The following is a 19366-nucleotide window of genomic DNA, read 5'->3' as shown; positions in this document are numbered from 1 at the left end:
TTTAAGATCAAGAATTTTGGTCCCATAGTTTCAAAGCAAATAGTGTCTGGATGTACTGCATAACACAGTGCTAGATATTACGCTTACAAAAAAATGAAACATTGCTCTTCTAGGGAAAATGAAAAATACACTTGATTCAATTTTTGAAAATACCCCATTTTCAAAATACAACTGCAAGCCTAAAAGTTTTAAGTAACTTAATACCAAGGCTAGAGAGGCCAAGAGCATATCACTCTCACAGACTTGACAACTCTGGGGCAAGTTATCAGTATTTGGTTGTCCTCTGTCTAGCGGTAGTTTCAGTGTGCTTAGTAACGACCAAGTGTAAGAAGTTTATGTGGAACACATTCAGTTGATATTTAAAAAACAGATACACACTTAAATTCAAGGATGTGTACAACTAACACCACTGACTTCAGAAAATGTGAGCAAGTGCTGTCCTCATATCTTTTCTTATGCATTACAAACCATGCTTTGCCTCTTGTGCTATTCAAATTTAAGACTTCTCTTGAGATGAGACAGATGAATCTCACCAAGTTTTAAAAGCATTTTTTTTTAATTAAGACAAAATAGCAACAGGAAGAAAACCCACTTTCTACTCAAGAACTAAAATAGGATTTCAGCCCAACTGAAGGAGGAAGGGGAAGATACAGGAAGGAAAGTCTGTACAGGGAGAGAAAAGTTCGTAGAGCAGCCAATATAAAAATAATCTTTCAAAAATACTCCCTGACTAACTCCACCTACACCACAAAAATTAAAAAACTTCTTTCTGCATTTTCTTTTCACTGTTTTTACTTTCTGCTGATACTAGTCTTCAATTTGTTCTAGGCAAGCTAAAACTGTAGTTAGCATCCCCTTGGCTAAATTAATAAGTGTCAACAAAAGATCATCAGACCCTGTGTTAATGGAATGCTAGAAGACATTAGGTTTTTAATAACTCAAAAAGATGACAGGTATTGTAGGACATGAAAAAAAAAAAAAAGCTGGCAAAGAGGAAGCAGTCTTATGACACTTTAAACCATGGGTCCCATAGGGAGTTTGGTGTGCTACTACTATTCTCCTGAAGAGCTTCAGACTCCGCCAAACCCCAGTAAAACTCATTTATCTTGTCGCGGGGAGCAGCCGAGCGTGTACTTCCAGCTGACAGCGTGGCACTTTCTCACCACACACCACTGCCCGATCTGGAACATCCTGCTCCCTCCGTGGGTCTCAATCAACAGCAAGACGGTAATGCTCGCACTCCTCATTAGGCCGAACAGCTGTCTCCCCAGTCACACTGAGACACAAAACTGTTTTGCATAACAATCTGCTGAAATTTCACACACAGGGAAAAAAAATGATGTTGGAAATGTTGGACCATGAAATGCTGATGCAGAACACTTTTTGGCACTACACCAAAAAAAATTAACACTGTTCTTTCCACTCTGATATGCAGCTTATACCGAGATTTGCCATTAAACACTTAAGATGACCTGGTTTTGTGCCTGCTGAAATGCATCTACTCACGAACACTAACCTGCATGTTGGACTAGGAACGGAAAAAATGAACTAAAACAGAACAATCAGCTAAGTATATTCAACATACATCTAATTGTGGTTAAACAGCAAAATTTGATTGCTTGGATGTGTCTCATATTTTAAATAATGACAACATTTTGTCTAACCTAAAGGAAGCTGCAATTGGGACAGTCTTTTCTAGCCAATGGGTCATTTTCTCTTAGGAGAGCAAAATGCATCTCCACACAGAATGGTCTACAGCCAGGGGGATAACATGTTGGGAAGCCAAGACAGGGGTTTAAGACTTCAAGATATGGACAAAACATTGCTCATGTCAAAGAGTTACTGCTGTGGCCGTCAGAACATCATTTAAAGAGCGGGCCAGCATCTCCACATCTGGCTGCATGTTAAGGTTTTGGAAAGAAGTGCTACAAGAACTTAATTCCAAGAAGAGCTACATGCACAATTCCCAAAGGCTGTTTGTAGATTTAGCCTCAACTTTCCATGGAGCTTTTTCTCCAACTTGCAAAATGATAAGAATGAACTATGGAAGAGTTAACACAAAAAAAGAAAAAAAAATCTATTCCGAGAAAATTGTTAACATTGAAAATTCATTTTCTAGCATTTAAATCAAAGTCTATGCTAGAAACATGTTTCATGACATGTTTCACGACACCTAGAGAAAACAGCCCACTCTCCTTTTCTCCAGAGTTGTCTTAAAATAATAAAATGATAAAGGATGGAAAACAATCACTAACTCTTATGAGAATTACTAGATGGCAAGTTAATAAAGTAGTTAAAGTGCAGATATCTTTAAATCAATGACATTACGTTTATGATGGGACTAAAAGGTCCATTTCTCCCTGCAGTATCGTTGCATACGTTATGTAAGGCTTAGGATGACAAATGCTATAACGTGTTATACTTCACTCAATACAATACAAAGAAACGGCTTTTGGCTATGCTCTGTGGGTCATTTGAAGGGGAAAAAATACTTTCTAGTGTATGCATTCAAGAACAGAATCAAGATTCCCTCTGCAGGCAGCAGTGAAGTGCACATTAGTGGTTTTATAGTAGAGCACTTAGGATGAGTTATCTAGAACTCTGCACAGTATTTACTATAGTGAATCCTCCTTACAACTGATTTTCACTAGTATGTCTCCTCTACATGCCTTTCACAAGATGCAGCAATTAAACTTCCGGGGTTTTTGATTATCCTCAGGAATAAAATAAGATCTACTTCCCCTCATTTTAAAAAAGGTCAGACAAACCTAATTATAGAATCGCTTTAATATCAATCACATCACATTAACATCATATTTGAATGCCTTCCCAGGCATTAAATACCTAGTTTGATAACAACTCTCTGTAAACTTTATAAGTTGATTACTTATTATTGTGGCTTACAAACCCAGTCACATCACGTTTATGCAAATACATTAGTGTCAGCCTAACACCACCTGAATTTTTTCCTACTTTCTTTGGAGTTACCGTAGGCGGGTCAAAATAAAGGATGAATTTACTGAAAAATAAAACAAAACACATAGAAGAACCACCACAAAAAATAATAAATTTTATGATCTTTCCCATTCAAGTGCAAATCAACCCTCCTAAACCAATTTAAAATTTTGTCAAATGAGAAACCGATCCTACTTATAGGTACTTGTTGAAACTGGTACAAAGAGTGTCACAGGACCACCTAACTTGTGAAGCTTAGTGGCCAGTAACGGCTTCAAATATTAGTGCTTTTGTTCATTGTCACTGCAATAAAACCTTACAGAAAAGGTTATGCCCAGATCTATAAAGGAAAATGGGGTAAATGCATATGCATCAAGTGCATATAGAGACATGTGCATAAACAAAGAATGGTTTTCAGAAAGTAGAAAACATCATAGTGTTTGCCCTTCCTGGTCCTTATTAGGAGTCTTACAACTTCAGAATTGCAAAGAACGTTTTCATACGCAAAGCTTTGGAGGAATGGGGGGGTGGAGGGGAGTCAGAAAACAAGACGCAACTCAGACGAGCTGAAGGCATGTAAAACATGCTGGCCCCTGTCTGTCCCAAAACAAACTTGCACAGAAGATACCAGCCTGGAAATCTAAGTCTGACCAACTCAAGGCTGGGTGCTTCTGCTGTTAGCTATTATGGCTGCTAACAACTCTTCCAAGAAAACTGTTCAAACCTTAACATGCTTCATTACATGCATATATCCAGCATGGAACCCAAACGATTTTTACATGAACATGTTTACAAGCATGGAAAAAAAAATATTAATCCCACAGCTTACGCTCCTCACCATAATCTTCATTTAAAGTGTGTGAAGAATATGCCACATGAAAATGTGGAACTGGAACAACAGTGATTGAAATGCAAGTTTGGGGCCATTTCCAGAGAAGCTACAAAAGAAAATAAAAAAAATAAAAACACCCTACACACCAACAGGAGACAACAGCGTAGTAATGCTAACAGTAATAAAATCACCCAGTGTTTCAACAGAAAAATTTTGCACTACTTCTTACAGCAGTTGGACTGAGAGATCCACACGTGGGGAATGCCTAAGAAGGTATTCTTTGAGTAGAAAGAACAGAAAAGAGGTTGTAGAGGACCGGTTCTCTACATGCAGTTTTGTCTCGACATTGCTGCTGCTGCTGCTGCAAAGCCGCTGCTGCCAAGGCGCATGGGGCAATGCTGCGCCGGCGCCCCCGGGAGCCGTCCGCGAGGTAAACAACCTCGTGCACCTGCACGAGGTAAAAAGGGCGCGAGAAGGGCAGAAGGTCATCTCTAGGGCACGAACCGCAGGTACTCATTTGCCATCTGCGCATGAGCAGGAGACCCCCAGGTGCCCCAGCCCGTTTCTGGAAGGTTCCGAGAGGGCGGACTGCGCGTGACAGTTAATCTGCATGGGAAGCGAGGAAGCACCTCCCAGAGGTGGGGCAAGAACCTATAAAAACTGCAGACTGCGTGAATGGGGGGGGGGGGGGGGGCTTGCTTGCGACGACTGAGGAACTGGAGCGGAGTCAGCGGAATCAGACAGGAGCTTCCTGCCGCTGCCACCCCCCCCCCCCCGCCACCGAGACTCCCAAGAGAAGAGAACCAACGGGACACCACTGGATCCACGGGTGGTGATACCTATCTTTCTCTCTCTCTCTCTCTCTCTCTCTCTCTCTCTCTCTCTCTCTCTCTGTCTTCCCCTTTTCCTCTCTTTTTCCTAAACGTGTGACGCAGGACGTGTCTAGTTGGTTGATTCCATTTTGCCTTAATAAATCTTAAAAGTGGTTGGCTGGTGTCGTTTCACCTTAATTCAGTCCAAGGGCATCACAAACTTGGTTGTTTGGCCCCAAGGGGAGGGAGGTCGTCCTCAACGACTCCCTTCGGGCCGCGACAGAGGTAGACAAGGCATCACTGATGGTATTAAAAGCTGAAGCAAGAACAGGAGTATCTCAAAAAGAAAGGATGGTTTAAACTGGTTGTACCCTACTGACAGGGGTCCAACTTGTGACATTTTGTTTGGCACTAAAGGCCTTCCATGAGTCCTCTTCACAGAATAACCTCTAACCAAAGGCATAAACTTGTATGTCTAGAACTATACTGAGATACACTTTAACTTCCCCAAGAAAATGTGGCTGAAATCTCCGGTAATCAGAATACCTAAGTGACTTTGTAACATTGGGGATACCTGGAATAAGACAACTTTCCAACAGGGATGTCTGATGCCATTGCTGCCGGAAGAGAATTTTTTTCCCCCCATCACTTGGTCTTTCTTTACTTGGTCTCGTGCTTAGAAGGAAGCACAGATCAGAGTATGAGAATTAAATCTCAGGAACAGAGATTCTATGAAAGCCTGCTGAGCCTGACAAACCTGAGTATCCAGGAAACTAAAACAATTATTAGTCTGTTGATGAGAATTAATGTCAGAATGGCATTCTGCAATTCACCAAATGTCAGAATTCAGCCCAGCATCCTAATCAGCCCCTGCTTAAGTACTTTTACCTTTTCTTAGCTCAGATTTTCCAGCAAACAAAGGAATTAAATTTCTCTAATTTTTAGAGAATAAAAAAGCTAATATGTAGAGAATAAAGAGAGAGAGAGATTTCATCATAATCTAAATTCCTACTTACATAGGAAACAAAGATATTCAGTATAATACAAGGGCAAAATAAAATGCAGTGCCTAGTATTTGAAGCCAGGCAGACTCAGACTAGGGAGGCACAAACAGTTTAACGGGGAAGTTAGCTAACCATCAGGATGAGAAGCTTTTAGGATTTACCAAGGGCTATGTTGAATTCCTCATCACTGGAAGAACCTAATACACAAGCCACAATTCCTCTAAAATTACCTAGTAATTCAAAATAGGCGTTAATTCAAGAAACATGCTGACCATGACAGATCCCTTCTGGCCTTATTGCAGGATGACTTTTTTATTGGACTATGCCACAATCGTCATGTGACTAGACTATATGAAATAGTTTGCTTTTAATAAAGAAAGCTGTTATGTGCTCAAAACATCAGAAATAGGCAATTTCTTAATCCATTTACATAAAATACAAATAATCTCTCATAGCTAGCATATATATGTATTTTGACAGACTATCACTTTATGATACAAGGCAATGCACAGTAATTGCTTTCCATTTTTGGAGGTCAATTAAATTTATAAAATCATACTGTATATATTACAAAATACCTTACTCTCTCAATACATCAGCATCATTGCATTATATTTTCATAAGATATTGTGCTATTTTGACTAAATCTTAAATCTAATTCATTAAAGATACTAAAAAAGAAGTTGAAATTACACAGTCAGGTATGTTTTCAGTAGGCAAACAGATACAAAGCATAACACTGCAGTGAACAAAAACTGAGTTTATGAGCAGGTTTAAAGGAGGTTAAAAAAAAAGGAGGTTTAAAAGCAGGTTTTTCCTCCCTCACATTTCAAAACCTAAAAATTGTCCTTGGTACCAAGATCACATGCCTGATACAGAGTTTTAAGAGACAGAAGAAGAATGCCAGCCCTCCAACTTCAGAGTCTGATACCTAAGAGTCTCTAGTCTCCTGTCTGTGAGAGGCCTTAGCAGGTTTTACTCAGTGTTTTTGCCAGGGAATGCTTTTGAGGAGGGCCACCGTCCCCAGGTCCCAGGCTCGCAGCCAACGGCGGAGCTGTGCTGCCACCTGCTGGATTGGTTCTTACATCTGCGTTCAGGTAACACTTGCAGGCTCCTTCGCCATAAGGCTGTGCAATCATATGCCACCAAACATTAAAGTATTTAGCAAAAATTGATTTTCCTCTTCAGTCTCACATTTTGGTCCTTGTGCGCTGAGGAGCACTCAGCCCCAACAGAAGTTTTACACCGTTCTAGAGAGAGTCTGAAGACTCTGACAGGCAAAGAGGGCACGAAGGAAGGAAATGTAAAGTCTGAGCCTTGTATAAGATTCTTGGAGTGCAATAAATATTCTACGCTGGACTAATTATTGAAATGATTGGTGTCTAGTTATATCGGTTAGCAGTTGATCTGGATGAAATACACAGGAAAAAGAAATAGCAACTCTAGACAGCTATTCATCAGCTACTATTTGGCAGGAAGCTGTTAAAACTTAGGGTTAATAATTTTAAATCATTAGGGTTAATGATTGCAACACTGAGTTTTTTTTAAGAGCTTATAGAATACTAAAAACTTGGGAGGTTATTTCAATAGACATTCAAGAAAGGAAAAAAAAAAGTTTTGATGAATCAGAAAAAGTATCAGCTATAAGAGAGGACAATGGAAGCAAACAAAAGTGAGGCCTCCTGCTTACTATCCAAAAAAACAGAACTTTTAGATAGGCCACGTGTCTGCCTTGCCTTCAGTTTTACTTCCAAAAATAGAATCTTTTCAACCTGAACAGAAGATGCAATAACAGACAACATCAAAAAGGGTGCAGCTGTCCCTTAGGTAGTGAACCTAAAAAGGTAAATACCTCTCTCAACAGTGCTACAGGAATTTATTGTCTATTCTCCGCCATTGAACTCTGCACTATGTATGTTTTCAGGGGAACAGCTAAAATAGATTCTTTTATGTTGCTTAATGTGAGAAGATTGTTAAACAGAGAGCAATTTAAAAATGTTTTGCCAATAATAGTAACAGACCAAAAAAAAAAAATCCTTCATAGGAGAAATTCTTCTTGACTGTAAAATATTGAGCTCCAATCTCCCCTTTGATTGTACTTTTCAGTAAAACACTGATCTTCCACGACAGAATCACTGCTTCAACAAAATAATGAGCTGAACAATCTTAGATGTTAATAGTAGTCACTTTGGGGGCTCTTAAAAGTTGGAGCGTCTTTGAAGAAAGAGCTTATGCCAATCCTAAGAACTAAGAGCATTCAAAGAGCAAAATGAAGACAAAAGATAAAGCAGACAAATGTAAACATGAAGACAGTTGAAAGCTGGAGTAAGCGTGTTGTTTTTCAAGGTCTATTCCATAAAAAATAAACTCCCTGATAATTTATAGATCTCAGTGATAGACCTTGAGATACCAGCTAGCAACCCTTATGATATGCACCATCACCCCACATCAATGTCATCTGATCTCAACATACATATGGAAAGACACTAATGTCAATCATATTCCTTTTTTCTGCAAAACATGTTCCAGGACAAAGCAATGAGGTAGGTCAGAGGGTGGAGAAAAAAAATAAATAAAAAAAATGCAAGCACCAACAGACACAAAAACTCCCAACTTTTCCAAGTCCTTCTAGAGAAGGATATAAAACAGCAGGAAGATAACAAGAAACAATTCAAGGACAGAGACCACAAAATTAAGCATACTCTTCTATCAGGAAAAGACAGCTATTTATATGGGATGATTGCCATGTATCAAATATTTATCTGGCTGGGGAGTCTTTGGGGAGGAAGAGCTGGTTTTTTAAAGAGGTTTTAATTCAGATAAAGTTTATACCCAATAGCTGGAAAAATGAGAAAATGGATACTAAAACTTGGTCATAATGAAAACTATACATGCGAAAGAACAAAGAATGGAAATGTAAATAAGTGTTTGGGGCTTTCTGTTTTGAACTAGCACTCACAATCATCTTTTGTTCAGAAGATGAAATTTAGTTTCCTGAACAGTCAAGGTCAAACCTCCAAAACCTTAAAAGAGACGAACTTCCTTTGATAATGCATTTCGAAGTTATTCCTGCATTTTCCATGTATCTAAGCTCTGATTAACAGAAAGGTAACTCAACAACATATCATGGATTCTCATGACTGCATTTGTCTATATTCAACAGCAGTTAGCATAACACCTGGAAGTCTAAATTAGTAACTAAAAGACTGCATCAAAAAGACCCTTGCTTTGATAGAAGTAGTGATCAGTGTCCTTACTTTAATTTCTTTTTTTTTTTTTGTACAAATTAGAAACTCTAGCTTAAAAAATTAATCCTGCTTTTTATTTTTCTGGTTCCAAAAAAGTAACCTTTATTTCACACTGAACATCATGACAACTACCCCTAAGCTACAGACATAACCAATGGTAGAAAACAACTTTCATGCCTTAAATTTTAATGGTAAGGAGTTTTATCTAGATTTACCATATAAGCAATATCACATCAAGAGCCCTGGCTGCTGTTTTGGAAATTAAGTACTGCTGTATTATATTTGAAGGAGGACAGTTAGGGGTTTCTGTGAAAATCAGTCATAAAACAGGGGAATGAACTTAGTACCTCAAAAAGAGCACAGGAACAGTTTTGTTCAGATTAGCAACTGAATATATTTATACTTTTGAAACTTGTAAAAAAACCTATGAAACAACTGTGACTTACTCTGTGTGGCCCTGAAAGACATTCACAGAATGGATAGAAGGATCTCTGAAATCCCACAGACGGAAGGTTGTATCACGTGATGATGTCACCACAAGACGCTGGGTGGGATGTGTACAACAATGTGTTAGCTCTTGGTCATGCCCTACAACCACAGATGAAAACATGTAAGGTAATGAAGTAAGACTTTTCATATCCACATACATTTGGAATGAAATGCTGATAAGACAAGGTTTTTGTTTGTTTATTTGGGTTTTTTTTAAAATATACGAACCGTAAAATAATAATAATCATTCTGAATTCTAACACTACGGCTGTCACACAAGGCAAGAATTATATTTAAAAGCAAAATAAATTATTACTCATTTCACATTATTAAGTCACTGTAATTTATTGCTACTTAATATACCATCAATACAGCAAAGGCAAAAGCATCCTGATACATCACATACTCAGAAGAGTAAAAATTCATACTCATGGCATTTCCAAGGTTGGGATTTTAGAAATCACTATGGCACTGAGCAGCAGCTTAAGTCTTGTGCACACTCCCTTCCTACTCCGCAGGAACAACTTACTTTTCCCAATGTTTCAGTATCTATAAGTAATCTCCCATGTAAAATAAATCAGCAATTTTTACTTTTTGTGAGTGAAGAGATACCTGTTAGAGAATGGACGAGTTCAGAGGTCTCTACATCATACAGATTTGCTGTCCTATCCCATGAAGCTGTCACAGCTTGCTTCCCCCCAACGAGCCAGTCAGCTGCTATGACCACTCCTTGATGGCTTTTGAGTGAAGTTAGCGGGACCCTGATAGTGGGACAATCACTAGAACCGTCTCCATCTCCATCAGGTTCATCTTTATCCGAGAACTCAATTTCATCTTCTCCAGACATTTGCTGTAAAATGCAAGAGAAAGAGTGTTAATAAATGGAAAGGGGTATTGTAAAGGGGTAATGTAATTCTGTAGAATCTAACCTCTTTAGGTATTATCAAACACTATCAAAGAGTGGACTGTTATGTCAGAGCTAAAAAGTTTGGAAGAGTTTTTAAAACGAAGGACGCGTTTAAACTACATTAAGTCACTTACCCGTATTATCCTTTCAAATGTCTGACAAGTCTTTGTATATTCCCCACACTGCATTACTCTTGAGTTTCATTCCAGTACATATATTAAGAGACTTTTTTCCTTTAAATTTTTAAAGGCAGTACATGTCTAACATGCTGCTGACTATTTTTGAGAAGACAATCTTTTACAGCCACATTTTATCCATTAGAATCAAAGTCATGACATCAAGATTTGTCTGGTGGTCAAAACATCAGCACTGCCTGACAGCAGGTAAATTGGATGCAAAATAAATTATTTTCCTATACCAGGAAGTATCAACCTCTAAGCCCTACTTCACTCATGCAACTTTTTTAATAAACTTCTTTTTCACCATATTTTGTTGTGAAAAAGATAACACTTGTACTACTCTTTCAATAGAAAAATGCTGAATCAAATTAACTGAATCAAACATTTTCCATTCAAGAGTCTAACTATATATCTCATATTACATAGCCACCTCTCATCCCTACTCAGCTTACCGAGAAGCTCAAGCTATAAGCTATACTGGTCTTCACAATTTATCACAAATATTTTTTAAGTCAAATACAGAATTTGACAGCCTACAGTAAAGACTGACTGAACAAGTGTCTAGGGACAACAATGTCAGATAGTATGATGATGGCTGGTGAGGGTAAATTAGAAATCAATTTTAGTGATATAATTAAGCAGATGCCAAAAGCATGAATCTTTACCGTCAGGTTTTAATTCATGGCAACTATAAACAATATATGTGCCTCAAAAGTTAAACTACCAGAATTTAAGTAGTTTAAAAAGAACTTCATTATTCTTTATGATTTGGATTATTACAAACAAATTGCGCTTGCCACTTCATGTACTTAAACATTTATTAGCTTGAACAAGAGAGTCAATTAATGAACTTGCAGATTCTGTTCTGCACCACAGACCTTAGATACATGAAAGGAAAGACAGACACTGAAATGTATCTGTTCAACTAAAACCTTAAAATCCCACCTTTTGCAATCCTGAAATCATGTAATTTTTTAATTATGTAGAAATTTAACATCCAGTCTTATCATAGCACCCATATCTGATGAAATTGCTGTGCAATTAGTTTAGTCTTAGTAAGTTGATTGCTTACATTGCAGTCTGCAGTTGGCTGAGGTGTAGGCAACTGTACTATGTATCTCCAGATGTGAGCTGTCTGGTCTCCAGATGCTACAGAGGTAAAAGAAAAAAGGAGAGGGGGGGAGGGAGGGAGAGAGAGGGAGAGAGAGAGATTGACTAAATATGAGTATTGCCACAAACAATAAAAACAAGTTTTATGTTATATATTTGGCAATACTGTCTGAGTTCACATCTTTTCTAACAGATACTGCTATGACCTTTTTGGTAAGCAGGTCTCCACACCAATGAAGTGGTTACGTCCCTGGCTTCAATACAGATAAGAACATAACTCAACATGCAAACTATAAGCAGGTGTCAAATTAATCATTCCTACAGTGAAATTATCCACTTAAATAGTGCACATCAGAACACAGATATCACTAGCATTCTAATATATAATACTTGAAGAAAGTATTTAATTCATCAGCAAGTACTATCCTTCATTTGCTTTTTCCTAAAATACTGGAGTTCCTCTTCATTCAATGGAGGGCAACAACCACCACTGTGTGGTTTTAATGAGAAACCCAAAACAGCAAGAGCGAAGCTATTCTGCTTTCACCTTAAGCAACTCATCTTATGCAGCAACAGTTATCGGCTCTGCAGGTACCATCTGATTTTAAACCTTCTCTGTTGTTAAAAGAGACTTATCCATTATTACATAACAAGAAACACAAGATTCTCTTTGTTACAGACAAGCCGAACATGCTCCTAATACTTAAGTATACAGTGTTGAGGGTTCTAGACTGAGGAGGGCAAAAAAATGCACATAAAAATGGGTCTGCACAGATTTGGCAAGTGTAAAGTACATGGAAGTATTAAGAAAAATCTTCTGAAGTAATAGATGGAGGAAGAAGGGTAGAATAAAGGTGATCAGCCTTTTATGATTTCTGATGTCAGTACTCTGGGAGCAGAGTGGAGGGTTGTTTATTTTAAAAGTAGTCATAAGCCAATCAAGTAACACTGAAAAGCAGGTCCTCTGAAAATTTTCAATGCAAATATTTTGAAGAACCCACCTCTCGGAAAAATGACAGAAGAACAAAAGTTTAGCTATGGGTGTTTCAAGCTTTTGAGTGAAAAAAGGTCAGTTTTATGTAGGAACATTGGTTTTACAACTGCAACACTGACTACAGCTACCATCTGAAATTAGAAAAAACTAACCAGCCTAACTTAAATCATTGTTAGCTGAGCTAGAAAGCATTCTACTTCCTAGCTTCCTGTGGAATAGTCACTGCAGATGCAGAAGGAAGTCATAATAGCAGTGTTTTAATTTCTAACCTCAGTAATAATTACCCTCATTTTGCAATGACCTACCCAATAGCAGCAAATTGAATTCAGATCTCTTTAGTCCCAAAGCTAGTGCCCCAATTGCTGGACCATACAAACCACATTAGACAGTTTTCAAACCCAAAGCTGTACTGATAATATTCTCAACCTTGAGAATCCTTTCACACCAACAGTAATACTTTGAAGCTGCTTTTTCTGCATATCCAATATCACAACATCCTTTTTCTTTACTTCTGGAAAACTTACATATTTCAAAAGGTTAAACATATGATTCCAAGCATCTGTTTCAGAAGAGGTGAGCACAAATGACAATGATACGTTAAGTACAGATTGAAAGATCAAGCTCTCATTAATTATGCCTTAAAATATGAAGATGACTGTATCAGCGATGATACTGACAGGGCACCAGTGACAGAGAGGGGCTACAACACCGAAAGGATGCTACTGAATGACATGCTTATTTTTCCATTTACGATTAACATAGGATGTGAAAAAAATTACATACCTGTAAGAGCCACTTGCTCAGCTGGATGAAACTTTATGGAATTTACTGTGTAAAACAAAGCAAAGTTTTAAGCAAGCAATACTAAAAATTTATTTCATAATGTTTCATCATTAAAAACATTGAGAAACCAGGAAAGTCTTCAGTTTTAAGCAATTTTTTGAAGGATGGCAGTCAGTTAGGTGAGAGAAATCATAATGCTATTGGAGTACATAAACCTATATAAAGTCAAAGAAAATAGGTACAGTTAATGATAGACACCACAATACACATTTTCTAGTAAGTTATTTCATGAATCTAGCACAAACACTGCACATTATAAAGGATGAAAAAGCCCACATTCAAGTTATTCTGTATAAGCTTACAGAGGAGAAATGCTCCAGACATCCATAAATAGAATTTAGGTATTTAGAAATATTTCTAATATGATGAAAGCCTACTATATATGAACACTGACTCCCTGATTATGGCCAAGAATTGCAAGAACAAATGCCTAAAAACCTAGTGTAAATAGTGCAAACAGTGCAAACTAGGTTTCAGTCCTGAAATTGGAAGTAATTGGAAGATGACTGTTTTAAGATCGAATCCTGCAAGAATTCTACCAGCCTAAAAAGCTCCTCTTCATTTTTTATTTCAACACATTAGGATTCAACTACTTTTCTTCACTAACTATTTTGATGTGCAAAGATCCATAAGCTTCTCTTCTACAGTTCCTCAAGAGAACTTAAAAATCATTTCCATCCATCATACAAGTAGCAGAGATGCCTATGTTCTCAACAGAATACTGGGATTTAGTAGTAACCTTAAAAAGATACTCCTCAAATTTTTGGCACTGAACAAACTCAGCACTGTACCAGTTGCTGGTACCCAACATCTTTGCTCCATTTTAACCAGTGTCAAACATCATCAGGTAAACAAAGATTTATTAAATGGAAGAATTATGAACTGAATGTATTTTTTTTTTAAACTTAGTTTACACATCACTGTTTAAATATAGTTCAGAGCCTCTTATTATTGTTGTGGTTTCCCAAATAGCAATTTAAAACAAAGAAAAAAGTAAATGCATGTAGCTGAAGTTTTCAAACATGACTTTATGGAGGCTAATATCACCCTCACCACATAGCAAGAGACCCGAGATATCTGAATGCCATCAGATTAAAAAGCATGAATTACAATGATAACCGATGTTCCTAGGCATCCCTCCACAGGGCATTAGCATATTTGTGTTTCAGGAGCTAGAAGTCACACAGCAGAAAAAGAAAGTACAATTGATGGGTCAAGCAGCTGCCACTCTCCGGAGAACTTAATTCTACCAGTATCTTTGCCATAAAGTTCATGCAAAGTACTGAATTACTTAACCAAACACTTCAGGTCAATGACCATTCCTCATTTTCCAGCTGCACGACTCAATACTCCAGGGCACGATCCGTCAAAGCACTCAGCTCCCAGCAGCAAGTAAGAACTATGGAAAACCTCTTTTCAATCTATAAAAGATTGATATGCACTATATTCCCCCTTCTATCTCATAACGTGTAAGATAACAGGTGTTTGTTTACAAATTTGGCACTAAAAGTAAAGATTAACAGCAAAAACATTTACTGTACTGCAGCTCTCCATCCATGGAGTGGTTTAAGTTCATTTTTCTGAAATATTCATATTGTATTGAGGAAGACAGATACTTATATGGAATTAACTGTCTTCAAAGCAAGATTTTAATACTATGCAGTAACTTATACATGGGATCACATATGGAACAACGAAGAGCAAATTGATGGTGATCCAGCAACTGTATCATGTACCTCAAATAAAAACAGATCCTGTGAAATAACCAATCTCTAATTATATACAGCATTCTCATTCTGCATAGGCATGAAAAGCCCAATGAATTCTGACATTTAACCAAGTGCCTTAATTGTGCCTGTAAGTTTTGTCTAAATGTAGTTGTTTACTCACTCAACATTTACAGAACTGTCTTAATATTCTCATTCTATATATGTGTGTGTACATATGTTTTTATATATACATGACAAAAATCTTCTCTGTATGAAAGTAAATGCAACTTTTACAATTTACTTGTTAACGGTGTTGGCAAATCTTCAAGTAATACCACTAAAAACATTTTTGTGGGTGTCCAAAACACATTTCCCCCTCCTGTTTTTGCAAAATGCCCTTATCTTACCTGATCCAACATGCCCTGCGTACTTGACAAGGCACTTTCCTGTTTCTATGCTCCACAGCAAGGCGGTATGATCTACAAAGGTTAAAAACTAGCTATAAACATCATTACATAATATTACGCATACATATTTTTCAATTTTAACACTGATTCAACAAACAAGTTATTTCTGAATATAAATGACAACATATGAAATAGACTCCAAACGTAAAAAACAGACAACTCCTCTAACAATATTACCTTGTATACCAAAGTATACTAGTCCATAATTACAAGCTTCCAGACATAATTACAAGCTTCCAAACATTAAAACTTAATAAGCATGTCTCAATAGAAATAAAAGTGCTATTCCATTCAGATTACTTTGTTGTATTGAAAGGCAAATTCTGCTTTTACTGTTTTTCTTATTTGGGTATATAGAGTTACACATAATGCTCCAAAACTGTGTATCATGAGATTCAAAAAGCAATACAGAAAGTGATTAGGGGTGAAAAGGTAAATCAGTCACTACAAACAAGAGTCCTGTGTACAAACATATTTCCTTCCTGCATAAAAGTCTGTAACACATATAGGTTTCTGTAGAGCACTGCACAAGTTTACTTAAAAAGGAAATCACTCCAAATGCCACTCCTTTGCCCTGCCACACCCCAAAATAAATAATTAATCTAAGTATGCTTAAGTAGGAAGTATCACAATCCTGAAGTGGAAAGTGGCCATTTCCAAGTTAGAGTCAGGACAAAGACAGAACACCCCACATACCTCTCAATACACACATAAAATGATAAGCAGCTCAGTTTAATCAAGAAAAGGGTTCTGCTCCGTAATATTCATGTCCAGTGTCTTCAGATCCTGTTCCAGCTTCAAAAGACTGACAGTTCTAACTGACCAATTCTAACTTGCTATGACTTATTTTCCTCATATTTTTCCAAATCCACACATCGCATAGATTGCTTTTTGGGTCAGTAACACAGCTAGCACCTTATTTGGTTGTATTGTTCCCTCTCTTAAGGGGGAAAGGAGTCTAACAAGGTACGTAAGGAACTGAAAGTTAAGGTTTTTAGTTGTCCCTATAACCTTAGACAACAGCCAGAAGAACATAAGAATATAAGAACATGCAAGTTATGACTACTTAGTCTATGACTTCCATAAAATAAAAGCTAAACTATTACTACAGTAGAAAGTCTGAGGGGATCTCTGTATACAATAGAAAGGCATTTGGCATGAAAGCCCTCTCCAAGCAAGCAGCTCCACAAACTACTCATTTACGCCCATCCAACTGGCTAGAGCAGACTCTAAGGAAAGAGTGACCTGCATGGAAGTTTAGAGGCAAACAGTTTAGAAGGAACAACAAGGATGCTTGAACTTTCTAAAGCTATATCAAAGTTAAATAGATTTCAAAGAAAGATCCTATGTAAGAATTTTTAAGCTACTGAACTTTCTTAAATGAACTCTTTCAGAAGTGTAGTTGCACAGACTACTAAAAAAAGATAGTTAAGTCAGCAATTCTTAAAACAAAACTGACAATAGGTCAACTGAGACAGTATGGGGGACCTAAGTGTTGAAGTATGTTTTTGATCTACTTTTGCTACTGTTTATAGACTAAACCAGAATTTTCTTAAGATTCAAGCAATGCAAGACTTTACCAGCAGATGCAGTCCCCAAAACCACTGGTTGAGTTTTTGCGACACTGACATCCCAAATACCATCCCTGTGGCCAACATACTCCTTTACCAGTTGACAGATTGCCCTTGATGTTGTAGTTTTAAAACTGGATACAATCTGAAATAGCAGAGAGATCAACATTTTTTTTTCCACATCGATTCAACGTTAAGTAACTTATCCCCCAAATACATTGCTCATAGTGTTTGCTAGTGTGACAAAAAGATACTAACTTTTTCCCATACCAGTTCCTCAAGTTTCTCACAGTTTGCCATTGTCAAGAATTTGACATGTGATAGGAGAAAGGTGAGCTTGGATGCAAACACACCACTTGATTTTCTCTTTTTATAACACCCCCTCTCCTTTTTATAAAAAGCAAGATAAACTATTCCATATTAAAATGATGTAGTCTCCTTGGAGTAATTAGGCTGTGCAAGTATAGTGTACATTCCCATCCAGTCTGGAAGGTATAGCAGAAAACTTCCTTTGCCTATCCCAAAATAATTACATCTGACAACTCATAGATATGTTATACAGTGTAAAGTCTTGGAAAGTATACTGTTTATGACATAGTTCTAGCAAAAAAACAGAAACATTCCCATTTAAAACACTCACTGCCATCTTTCTTCAAAACTACAAAGAGCTAATCAAATCGAACATTAACCTGGGACCATATGCGAGTTCATTTGTGTAATAAAGCATTTTTTAAAGATATGTCACACTCATCTAAACATTTAATAAGCGCATTCCCTCAAAGTCAATGCTATTAAGGGAAAACACAGAAGCCTTATTAAATCCAAGTTAGTATGTAGGTAAATACAACCAAATGAAAAGAAAAAAAAAAAAGACTAACAAAAAGGGAAAACTATAAAGTACTATAGCACAGGAAGACTAAAAACACTAAGATGTGTAAAAAGGTACTAGAACTGCAGAAATTCTACATTTTCAAATAAAAGGAGAGTGCAGTATAGATATATCTATCTTTATATACATTATTTTTATATAAAATATATAATATATAAAAATATATATATTTTTATATATATATAAAAATAAAAGGCGTGCCTCACTGGAACACTTCCAGAGACATAACTGAAATCAACTGTGGAGAAAAATGACTTCAATAAGAGCAAAACCACAGTGGAAAATACCATATTTTACCCCACAAGTCTTGGCAGCAATAACCATATTTTGAGAAAGGCTGTCTGAAAAGCTTTGTTAAAATTAGAAGAAAAAATCAATTTATCAGTGTTTTCCTCTGCATGCAATTATGAGCAGGTATCTATCAGATGGGTTAACTCAAAACCTTTAAATGCCATAACACAAATCACGTTAAGATGTGTCTGCAACTTAGTACAGTTAGAAAATGAAGTCTACATTTCAGATACAATAAACTAAGGATAAAATCCTATTAGTTTGTGGTATCAAAAGAAAAGAAGGTCTTAAGTGTGTCATTAAAGCAAATTACTTCAGAAAAGGTTTTTAGAAGTTAAGAATTTCTGTAAGACTTAGAGTATTCCAAACTCTGAGCACGTCAACTTTGCAATGATGAAATGATAATGCTCCATTTGAATCCCAAATTAACAGTTAATATGCATTTCAGTCTCACAGCAGCAGAAGCAACAATCTTTAAGGATGCATTGAAAAGGCAGTAGGTTAGTGGTAAAGATTATTAGTTCAATTGTACAGCAGAATTTTATATGCCTTGAATATAATCCTATGGATGCAGCTTCACATAGAATATAGAACTTAAACCAAATGGAGAAGTGGAACAGCAGAAGTAGTCTTTAACGGTTGTTAAAAACTAATATACCTCTCAGCTCAAATTTCAAACTTGAAGCTTTTCAAGCCTTAGTCTCACACTCACCCTAAGTTTGCATTCTGTTTTTCTGATTTTGAGGCAAATTCTCCTGCCAAAGCTTTCTGAAACGAACTTTATCTCCTATTCAACAACAGATTTTCCAGGAGTGCTGGATAGTGCTATTACCAACCATTTTATGCCACAGCTACTCCAGCTCCTTTTAGATTATTAACAGTTTTGAACAAAGGAGGGAGAGAAGGTCAAAAACGCTACTCCACACTTTTTTTTTTTTTTTTTTGCTGTCCCTCAATTCACGTACCGGTAACTGGAGAGTCACTGGATTACTTCCTGGTTCCTTATAATTGTTCATAAACAACGTTTCAAGGAAGGAAAGGAAATACTTAAATACCATGTAGCTTA

At 37.0% G+C, this 19366-nt stretch overlaps 1 protein-coding gene across 2 annotated transcripts in view; it reads right to left on the bottom strand.

Moving 5' to 3' along the window:
- Positions 1 to 19366, bottom strand: part of WDR37 (WD repeat domain 37) — a 47253-nt gene that overhangs the window by 8488 nt on the left and 19399 nt on the right. For both annotated transcript variants that reach the window (XM_064505772.1, XM_064505773.1), the window contains 6 exons: positions 17130 to 17265; positions 15490 to 15561; positions 13314 to 13358; positions 11499 to 11575; positions 9953 to 10190; positions 9298 to 9439 (listed from right to left, as the gene is read on the bottom strand). In XM_064505772.1, coding sequence (XP_064361842.1) covers positions 9298 to 9439; positions 9953 to 10190; positions 11499 to 11575; positions 13314 to 13358; positions 15490 to 15561; positions 17130 to 17265 — 710 coding nt within the window. The remainder of the gene's footprint in view (positions 1 to 9297; positions 9440 to 9952; positions 10191 to 11498; positions 11576 to 13313; positions 13359 to 15489; positions 15562 to 17129; positions 17266 to 19366) is intronic.

The sequence above is a fragment of the Dromaius novaehollandiae genome, chromosome 2 (assembly GCF_036370855.1).
Source record: "Dromaius novaehollandiae isolate bDroNov1 chromosome 2, bDroNov1.hap1, whole genome shotgun sequence".
Classification (NCBI taxonomy): Eukaryota; Metazoa; Chordata; class Aves; order Casuariiformes; family Dromaiidae; genus Dromaius; species Dromaius novaehollandiae.
This window is presented reverse-complemented; position numbering and strand designations above follow the sequence as displayed.